This window comes from Aplysia californica, unplaced genomic scaffold, assembly GCF_000002075.1.
Source record: "Aplysia californica isolate F4 #8 unplaced genomic scaffold, AplCal3.0 scaffold00136, whole genome shotgun sequence".
NCBI classification, from domain to species: domain Eukaryota; kingdom Metazoa; phylum Mollusca; class Gastropoda; order Aplysiida; family Aplysiidae; genus Aplysia; species Aplysia californica.
In genome coordinates, this window is record NW_004797406.1 from 528,177 (window position 1) to 539,364 (window position 11,188).

The window sequence follows — 11,188 nt, forward strand, 5'->3', positions numbered from 1 at the left end:
AAAAAAAAAGAGAAGAGAAATAGACAAAAAACGGCGACCCCCTCCCTTTTCGTGGACATTTTTTAATAGGAGGAGGCTAACTGCGGCCACACAAGACGAGCTGACCGGCCCAAATGGTCAATGCAATAATATTGACCCTGCTGTCGGTAAGGACAGGTCACATTTGCAATGCTAGGGGTTCAAAGGACGCCAGAGGGCTCTCGACCGTGTCTATGGCTGCTAGCACACTGGACTAGTGGTTAACTCCATAGCCTACCAACCTCTAGTGCCACTTCTCAGACTGATCCTTGTATTTTTATGTCTGTGCCTATTTTTGGCAGGGGTATGCATTAACAAACAGACATGTGTGTTATTTAAGTTAAAATGTCTCCCTATCCCAGTCCGTTTTACTTTTCCTTCCTCCATTTGTATCATCCTTAGCATCATTATAAACCAAACCATCTTCAAGTATTCGCATTTGGGTGAGCAGAAGAAAAGGACTTCCTTTCAGCTTGCTTCAGATAGATCGAGTATGGAGTGAAAGATGGAAAAGAAAAACCCCCATACATGTTACAGAATGACAGAATCAGTACAATTACAATTTGATGTACAAAAAGATCGACACGAATATAAAGAAAGGAAAAATGCCGCTATAATATGGACAGGTAGGTAAATAAATACGAGTTGTTGTTTTTTAAATAGTAGAGGGTTTTACGGCGCTCGCAACTGCTTAAGGTCATATGAGCGCCAATGGATGGAGTGACAGATCAACAAAAGACAAAAAAGAAAGTGCTGGGGCGAGGGGGGGGTATAAGGACGAAATGAATACCATTTCACACCGTTCACGGTTCAGATATCCACTGTAACGTGGGTGGGCCGATTGGACTTGATTAATGCCTCGTGTATAATGTCTATACTATACAGCAGGCGTTGGACTTGACACACTCTACCAATAACGACCACGCCATTAAACATGGAAAAGGTAAGCATTCTGGACGCAGAAAAAAACCCAACCTATCTTATACATTGACATTATTAATTTCTAGATTAATATGACGTACAGGGCCACCCGCCAGCCACCCCTGCGGTATCAATCGCGAGCATTAAATCACTTTTAAGGCCTCCTCACAGCATTCCTGCATCCGGCCCGAGGCGGCGACGAGGGGCGCTACTCTTTGAAGTCTCGAGGGTCGCGCCACGAGCTGCTGTCATCAAAGAAACAAAAAGGCGTCTCGGTCGGTCGTTCTCACCTGTAAAACAAACAGCGACGGGCCGGACCTATGAGGCCTAATGGGTTAATGCGCACCCCCAACTGACGAGAAACGGCTGCGCGCCGGTGAATTTGATAGCTCCCTCTTACACTTTTGATCCAAATATCAGAAGGGGGAGATGAAAACGGGCGAAAATTGTGGTCGGTGGTCTGTCTGCTTGGGTAAACATTGGATATTGGACACAATATTATTGTGAGAAAGGATTGTTGTACAAAGACATATGTGACATTCTTTTTGCAGTTGTTGCTTTAATGATCTTAGTGGACACAAACTCCACATATTGCAAGAGCAGGCAGACATAAATAAACATATTGTGTTACAGAATTCCTTATCTTTCTCAAAAATATATGAAAGAATCTCTTGCTTTAGACTAGAGACATTGAATATGAGATGAAAAAATCAGAATCACCCTCCATAAAAGGTATTTTTCTCGTAGCTGCTTATAAAATGACAACTGCAACCTCCCCCCCCCCCCCAACCCTACAGAAAAAGGTGACAAGTAATGTATTACCATTCACACACACTAGATGCCAACTCTCTCACACATGTTATGTCGGGACGAAATTCCTATTTCATAAATTACACACGAGCATACAGGCGATGTCTCTCTCTCCCTTCCTCATTGCATCCCTACCCCCCCCCCCCCCCCCCTCTCTCTCTCTCTCTCTCTCTCTCTCTCTCTCTTTCAGACAGACAGACAGACAGACACGTACACAGACAGACAGACAGACAGACACGTACACAGACAGACAGACAGACAGACACCAGAAAAAAGGGCACTATGTTCCTTGGTCTGGATTGTAAACATATCACGTCACAGTTATTTTAAAGACAATAGTCATGGGGAAAAAATCATTGCGATAAAAACCAGCATGAGTAGGGTGGCTAGATATCGGACCAATTTAGAATACACGGGTCACGTATTTCGCAAATAAACATTTCTGAACCAACAATACAAATAGAATCTATTCGTGTGAAAATACCGTACATGATGACACTGCACAATGGGTTTGCGGTTAAGATCGAACAAAGAGATCTGTCTATCTTTCTATCCACATATCTATAACTGATGATTTTAAAAGAAATATGAGGGGAGGGATGGAGAGAGAGAGAGAGAGAGAGAGAGAGAGAGAGAGAGAGAGAGAGAGAGAGAGAGAGAGAGAGAGAAAGAGAGAGAGAGAGAGAGAGAGAAAGAGAGAGAGAGAGAGAGAGAGAGAGAGAGAGAGAGAGAGAGAGAGAGAGAGAGAGAGAGAGAGAAGGAATCCCCCCCCCGCACATCCGCAAAAAGAGCAAACAACACCCAACAACACCCCCCCCCCCCCTTTCCCACACAACAGGTTGAAAAAAATAATCGTATGCCCATGCCCCGTAGACCTTATTTTGACGTTCTTAACCAAGAAAAACACACGAATTATTTGAAACGAGCAGCACTCGTATTGTTCTAGTGAACGTAAACACACGGGTAGGGGGTTGGGGGCCAAAGGGGACGTGAGCAAAACAGACGCCTTGTCCAGTAAACTGTTATATTTTGTCTCGCTGGCATGCTCAGCCTTTTCCTTATCTTGCTCTTAGAGCCATTCTAACCGCTGGTATTTTAAAAGCTTCCTGTACGCCTGATCTTTCGTTCTTTCTTTTCTTTTTTTTCTTCTTTTAACTTTAGCAGCGTTCCCTTCAAAGGTGGGCTGTGGTGTGTGTTCTCAGCATGCGGGCTGCCACGCAGCCCTATTGTAGTTGTAGTCGTGAAAACGAAATGCTGCCATTGCTAGCAGGCGAGCCGTGGCCAAGAGGTTGATAGGGCCTGCTCGCGGTTGGAGTTGACGCGAGGCCAAATGCGAGGGCGAGAGAAAGGGCCGTGGAGTCGAGGGCGAAGAAGGGAGGGGGAAAAACACAAAACAAAAAACACACACACAACAAAAATAACTGCCGGGTAGGGGGCGGGACACGCAATAAAAATAGCCAGCCGCATTCTCTCCGTCTTTGTGACATCATTCTGAGTCAGCGTTCATCGTTATTCCTGTAAGGCCAGTAACTGTTGAAGTTAGCTCTCGAAGCCGCATTCGTGTGGGAAGACTTAATTGCATTATACGTCGAATAAATAATTTTCAAACCTTTAAATGAAATATGACGAAGACAACATTCCATAAACGCCATCGCCCAACAATCCTAAAAAGACCATTTTAAAACCCCGATGCGCACCAACTTCGTACACACACACAGAAGGGCAAGCTATGACCTCATTAGATACAACCAATGATAATACATAACAAGATGGGCCACTCAGCCAAAAAAGTGTCCGCAGGAAGTATGCTCTTTGCTTCAGATGGCGCTGCAGTCTGTTTTGAAGCTCTCTTTCGTTTTTCCAGAAGAAGAATAGGAATAGCACCTCCTTGCGTGCGCAGATCGACTGCTGTTCATCAGCAGTTCGGGTACGTTCAGTGCGGAGTTTTAGTTTTTTTTATATTTTAATGACCTCTCGCCTTTCATTCTAAAGTCAAATTAAACGAAGAAAACCATCACCCTTTCCTCCGGAAGAGGTTTTTTGTCAGCGTAACCATTTTAAAAAAGCGTTCTTCCGAAATTTATCCCAAAACTTGCTAGTTTCACTTTGATTTTTAAAAACTCAAGTAGGGTAACTCTGTTCGCAAAGTGCGCTTTTGTGAAGAGGGCGCCACCAAATTTTGAGGACACTTTTTTAATTGGCTCAAAGAGAGAAGTGGCCCATCTTGTTATGTACTATCATTGATACAACTTAGAGTAGATGACGTATCTCCGGAAGAAAACAAATCTCTCACGTTTCAGAAAACAAAACAGTAGTTATCCATAATATGTCTCAAATGATGGATTTGAGCCTAGGTGGAATTTGTTGCCAAGTATCCGATCGAATAAAGACACACACACACACACACATTCACCCTCCCTCTCTCACACACACAGATACACACCAAAGCCAAAGAGAGAGAGAGAGAGAGAGAGAGAGAGAGAGAGAGAGAGAGAAAGAGAGAGAGAGAGAGAGAGAGAGAGAAAGAGAGAGGGGGGGGGGGATGAGAGAGAGAAATCAACGGACACCTTGGGGTGGGGAGAGGTGGTGGACGATTCTACAGGGAGAGACAAAAATGTTTACCCAAGACTTCAAAATTAGCCATAGCGACACTATGAAAAAAAATCACAATGGTGACAGATGACATATTATAAGGCCAGAGATTGTGTACAAACTCTCTCCCGTTAAAGCATATAAGCAAAGCTCAAACCTATTCAAAACTTTCTCAGACTGGCAGACACGTTTACACTTATCAACAGCCCAAAAATGTGTGCGTCAAAATTAGTTTATCTAAATTTCATACAGAGATGTGTTCATCATGTTAGCTTAATTAAGCATTAAACAGTAATCTGTCATGTTCTGAGCGCACTGTTCTTCTTTTTTTTTTTTTAATCAGCGCTTCTGGAATGTTATGCATTCCACACTCAACCTTGTCCCACAGACTTGACACATCAGAATTATATTATATAATATCCACGTCTCCAAAACAAAAACAGGCAAAGTAGAATGACACGCACACATGCAAGATGTATTGTTAAATTCAAGTCACCTATTTTTTTCCCAAATGACAAAGAAACAGGCTGAATTGACATTTTGTTACAGAAGTACAAACTGACATTGTGGTATGTTAGAGATAGTCTAGGCGTCCCTTTATTGGATAAAAGATTTGGCATTTTTTAACTTTAACCATACCCGGATTTATGAGACCATATATTCTCTTCAGCCAGAAACCACACTGAAAGTGCAGTAATTATTAACTCCAGACTCGTAATATTTAAGTTATAGTCACACCTTTGAACCCACTCCTGGGCAATTAGGCCTACTCCATAAACAATAATAAATTATTAGGAAGTGAACTTTGGCCAACAAACATGGGCGGATGAAAATTCCAAAACATTTCAGAATCTATATGCGTAGATAACAGAGAATTTAATCAATACTTCAAAGGTAGGGAGACATCTGGCCCCATTTTGTACACATTACATAGAGTTACTGTTTCAGTAAGCGTGTAAAAAAATGGCTGAATGTAAAATAGTACATTAACAATTTCATATATGGAGGACCACAGAGGAAGTACAACCCACCAATTACCAATTGTGAATTAGTCCAATCTCATCCTAACCCCTCCTCAAAACATGAATTTAAATAAAATAAAATGTAATGACTCAGACCAATCAGCTGATTATGAATATCTTCATCAAAAATAAAGTGAGGTGCCCTTACATAAATGGGGATTGTGGTCTTCTGTTGTTTCTTAGACAATTTAGGTGTAAGAATTTAAAAACTTGAAAAGTTGTTAGTACACAAGTGTGACAATCCTAGGTGTCTTAGCCAGGGATATCAAACTTTTTTCAAAGTGAGCCGAGAATAACAGAGAGAACGCTATTTTATTTGATAATATAATACTGATGTGTTGAAAATGAAAGAATTTGTCACATTAAAGCCAAGCAAGAGTGCGATTCAATCACTATGAAGTCTATTAATTTAATATAAAATACTGAAGTCATAATTTGCACTGTAGAGTTCAATGAAATGATTAAAATAATTTGGTGACCAAGTTCCGAGCATGCTACAACAAATAAGATGACCTTCCAATTTTTTTTTCCTGCACAGTGGCGAGCCAGATGAACTGACCTCATGGGCAGGATCTAACCCATAGGTTGTAACTTTGGTGACCCCTGGCCTACACTATCTCAGAATAATGATGGTATCAGTTTTTAGGCAGCTGTACTTTTCTCTGTTTGTCAAACAATCTTTTCATTTGATCTAATCTTTGGGGGTAATAATTTAGAAAACTTTACCTTGCCCTTTTATCAATTGTATTTCATAAATTCTGTCTCTGACAAGACAAATAATACAGCATGGGGAGGGCTTCTGAAACGAGCGACCACTATGAGACAGAGTAGAACAGAGGGGTAGGGTTTGGGGTAGGGTTAGGGTTAGGTCTCTTCTTTTTGTTTGTTGGGGTGGTCGCTCGTTACAGAAGTTCCCAGCGTGTGTAAATTCCTTCTTAAAGTGCATTTGTAAAAGAAACTCCCACCCCTTTGGGAAAAAAAATAAAGCAGGCCACGGGGATAGGCTGGTATGTTATCTGAACAGAGTGGGAATTCCTGTTTATTTAGCCTATCAAATCAAAGAGAGTGACTAAAGAAAGGTCTACTCAATGTGACTCAATCATGGAACAATTTATCATCAATCATACTTTGAATGAAACCTTCTTGGTGAAGCTGAAACAAACTTTGAAAGTCGGTGATATATATATATATATATAAAAACAGAGTATTACTTAAATTAATAATGTAAAAGAAAAAGGCAAGAAATGAGCACTTCTGAACAGATGATTCTCATTTCTATACTATAAAAACACAGATATTCCATTCCTCAGTAAATCGGCAACCTCCAGACGTAAAAAATTAACCTTTGAAGTTCTGAATTCTCAATGAAAGATAATCACAAAAAACATACTGATAAGTGATCCCTAGAGAGAAAAAAAGTCTTTGAAAGAATAAAGCAAGAATAGGAAAGAAAAGCAAGCTTTCCTTTTCTAGACTACCCACTCGTCTCATTTGTCCCACTATAAAGCAAGGAACTGCCACACAGTGCAACAACATATACCACAATAAAGAAATAAAGAACTTACCAAAATAATCCCCAGCTGCATGATCCATTTCATCTTCCAGCTGTTGTGTAAGAGCTGCCAATTTACGCTCAGCATCTGACGGACCTTTATTCTTGGGTGGTGTCACTTGAAATGCTAAACCCGGTTTCATACCTGGTGACATGCCTGACAGGTCAGACGAAGCTGTCGAGCCGGTCTGAACCTGTATTCCTTGAACAGGTGCCACAAGGCGAACATTTGCTTTCTGCTGTGTACTGGCAGCGCTGAGTTTGAGTGATGTCTGCACATCGTGCGGACCATGATAAGGTGGAGGAGGTTCAAGTTCACCTCCCTGCTGAGAAGATGGATAATCCGAAGGTTTCTTTCCAGAGGCCACTGCTGCTCCAGAGATGCTCATATCCCGTTCCAGTTGCTGGGTGAGAGCAGCCACTGCTCGCTCCGCATCTGAGTCTGCTGCTTTGTTGAGAGGGACACGAGCAGGGAGCGAAGGTGGGGCATTTTGAGCGACAGATGAAGAAGCAGCATGAGGATTTCCTTGAGACAGATTTGTCGATGAGACAGCGGATGAATTCTGGGACATGACGGGTACATGAACGCCACCATTGTGGATTTGATTTGGAATCTGGTTGTTGACGCTGTGTGCATACGACGAAGTGTGAACACTTACAGCTGTCTGTGGCGGCAGAGTTCTTTGTCTGGGGTCTGTGTAAATGTGCGGAGGGGCAGGTTCGTTAAATCTGTTGTCACTGAGTAGTGGGACATTCCTGGGACCAAGGCTTATAATTCCCTGTGACGTTTGCGGGTACAAAATAGACATTTGATCTAAGTCTGCTCTCTGGACCTGAGAGCCAACTCTTGGATTAACAACGCCAGAAAACTTGTCCACTGAAGGACCTGCAAGGCTGGCTCTGGGACTAGAGTGCTTTGAATCAACACTACCTGGAGTACTCCAGTTTGATCGAGGACTAGCAAGAACCAGACTTGCCCGAGGGCTGCCAAATTTTTGCTCATAATAAGCTGGGTTGGTGAGGCTTGTGCGAGGACTGGAGCTTTTGGAATCTCCACCACTACCAACACTAGAGCGGGGGCTGGAGTAGTTAGAATTTGTGTTGGCTGAGGAGGAACCATGGTGATACACCGTTTGGTATTGAACCGCAATCTGGTGTGATTGAGACGAGCCGGCCCGTGCTGCAGAATTGATGAGCGCAGCTTTAGGCGCTGGGTACCGGGTACCTCCTATCATCACATTTCTGCTGTCCGCTGAGGGCGGCAAAACGGTGTTCATCGGGGACATAGACTTGACCGCACCTTGCCAGTGTAAAGACCCCGGGTTAGGAGCTCCTCCAGACAGGCCAACATTATTCCCTAGCATGGACGGGGGGATCGGGGGAGGCTTCGAGTCCCTCACGCTTATACTGCTCACGAAAGTAGCACGCTGGTCCGTACTGTGTAGCCCACCTCCGCTATGCATTTTGTCAGCTCTGTCGAAACTACCGACACCACCACCAATAGATCCTGTATTATAAGTGGAAGATTTGCCGTTCACCTGAGCCTGATGACTGGGAGAATCCTGTTGTCCCGAAGTTGTATGAGAAGTAAAGACCGTTTCTTTATACCTGATATTTTCGGAGTCCGGCGAATAACTTCCCGATTGATGCACACCAGAAAAACTTGTAGGAAAATCCGACGTATTTCTATTAAAATTCAGAACATTGATTTTCACATCACGCCATTGCGATTCATTCACAACACCAACACCACTTTCACTTAAGTCCACACCATGCGGATGATTTCCTTGTTTGAAACAGTTCACATCTTTACTTCCCCCGCCACTATGCACTGCCATAACCCTCGAGAGGGCTCACAGACCATAAACTTGAATTCCGTAAATACTACGGCCCGTCAAAAAAACTCCAGCCCCTCTTTCGATTCGATGACTACAATACTAAGCATGCGGAGTAATACCTCAATCGTGTTTCCAATCCAAGCGCAGGTGCAAGCCGCGTCACTACGAGATCGAAAAATGCCGCGTCACAAAACAACAACACATTCTTCTATACCAAACATAAGCTTTTCTAGAATAATCTACGGCATGGAATCTAAGTTTAGAGTAATAACTATATAAACTCACTTTCTGAAACTTGTGCTCTGATAACCAAGCAAATAACAAAGCATTACTTCCAGTGGGAGGAAAAATAACGGCGATTTATGACGCCGCCTTTGAAGTTCTGAAGCAAATTCCGAAAGTAGGCAGTGCTTTTCTTCCTCTGCTGTGGGAGAGTTACGATTGACCTGAGATAATGGCAAAGGCCGAAGTGTAGACCCGAGGCGTCAGAGAGGGGGATTTAAACATAGTTGGACTCGAGTGCTATATTATTATAATTTATAAGTCAAGCTCGACCGTTATAGGGCTTGACGAAGCGGTCACCCCAACCTCTCTTCTTCATTCTTACTCTGCTCCTGACTGTTCTTCTGTTGAATAGTTCTAAAACAGTCGCATCTCAAACAAAGATGCCATTAGGCCTATCCCTCCCCTGCCCTCCAGGGGAAAAATAAAGATCTGAAATATAATATAAAGTATAATATAAATAATAACTCGAGACGGCTAAAAACAACACTAGTCCAAAATATCAGTGCTGTCGAAACTTCCATTATTAGGAAATTTTGTTTTTAATAGAGCGATACTTTTGAGCAGAAATATCATCCAATAATAGTAATAGTGATTTTAAAAAACCCAACAAACTACTCAATCATAATCTTTAAGCTTGAAAAACAAAAACAAAATTATATTGAGGAACTTAATAAATGTATGTGAAACCTAGCTCTGACAAATAAAAGAACAGGAAAAAACCCTGGAGCCACCACTTTGGGAGTCAGTGCAGTTAGACGCAAATTCTCGAAGTAAATTATTAAAGTTGTTGGTTCCCTTCGTCATTAACAGGACGATAACAGTTATTTCCCCTTGTGCACCCTTAGCAAAAAGTCGATCATGTTCGCAATCCAACTTCCTAATTCATATTACAATTTAATTTAATTTAAATAAAGCGGATTCCTATGTATAAATGTAATTTGTTCATGAGATCACAGGATTCTACGATTACGCGATTAAAAGTTAGAGTGTTTTTTGTTTTGGTTGTGCTGTGAAGATATCTACAGGTGGCAATACATAATATATAAAATGGGGGAGCTTTTTCAAACTTTATTGATGAAGCTTGAGATTCATCACAGCCACTTTCGGTCTAAAAGTTGTCCCCAGTCTCGTTCCTTCCAAGAAAGAAAAAAAAAGCCAAAAAAGTATTTTTAATTCTTTACTTCTTTAAAGTTTAAAGTTCTGAGACAATTCTACATGGCTGAGCACAGTATGAAATTTTCCTGGTGTGTGGGCTGAGGTGTTTGTTCTCAGGTTTCAAAAGAAAGGTAATGTACTCAACCCCATGGTCAGTCAGGTAGACCGTCGCATGGATTGAGACCAAAGATAGCTATACGCACTCCACAGACAGCAAGTCTATAAAGGTGTCCTGCATAGGACTGTACTGGCACTTTAGGGAAATACATGTGTATTGTAAAGCTATAAGCAGTTTCCGCACTTTGACTTTTGGATTTGTTTACTCAAGTATTGTTGCCACGTGGAAGGCAGTACTGCTCTTACTGGGTCAGATTCCTATGCCTTTTGCGATGCTTGAATTCGAACATGATTTCCGAGTTGCAGATGAGGTCTTCTGGCACTGTCATTATTTAATCATTTATTGTATTTGAATAAAGACATACAGAGTGGCATACCCCAACTCCCCACCCCCTCCCCCCAAAAAAAACGCCATTTAAAAAACAACTATAGTGAGCTCCTTGAAAAACTCAAAATAATTAATTCGCCTTTGCTAATTAGAGTAAAGGTCACTTGAAAACAAACAAAAAGAAAGAAAAGAAAGCAAGGTCAAGTGGTGGCAACATATTGATGGATGACCATTGTCTGGGCCCTTGAATTACGTTCGAAGCACATGCAGATGTACCCCAAAGAAGAGCAAATTTCACTTTGGTCATGAGTAAAGCTGTCTTTTTATTTAGATCTCCACTTCAAGAAGCCCCATTCAAACCTTTACTGTACTGTATGTAGCCTTAAGATATAATACATACATGTGTATAGATGTAAAATGAAGGCATAATTACTACATGAGCTGAGTGCCATTCATACACCACAGAGCTGTCAGTTTTATTGTAAAGGCACCATCTTTTCTTCACATTTACTACATCTTCTATCCCGCACTATTATACCGATCTGCTGGT

At 41.8% G+C, this 11,188-nt stretch overlaps 1 protein-coding gene across 1 annotated transcript in view; it reads right to left on the reverse strand.

The window, feature by feature from the left end:
* LOC101858776 overlaps window positions 1-9,917 on the reverse strand; it is an 83,383-nt gene extending 73,466 nt beyond the window's left edge. The window contains exon 1 of the mRNA XM_005096729.3: window positions 6,929-9,917. Within this exon, the coding sequence (XP_005096786.1) occupies window positions 6,929-8,753 (1,825 nt within the window). The 5' untranslated portion in view covers window positions 8,754-9,917. The remainder of the gene's footprint in view (window positions 1-6,928) is intronic.
* Between the last annotated feature and the right edge of the window lie 1,271 nt (window positions 9,918-11,188).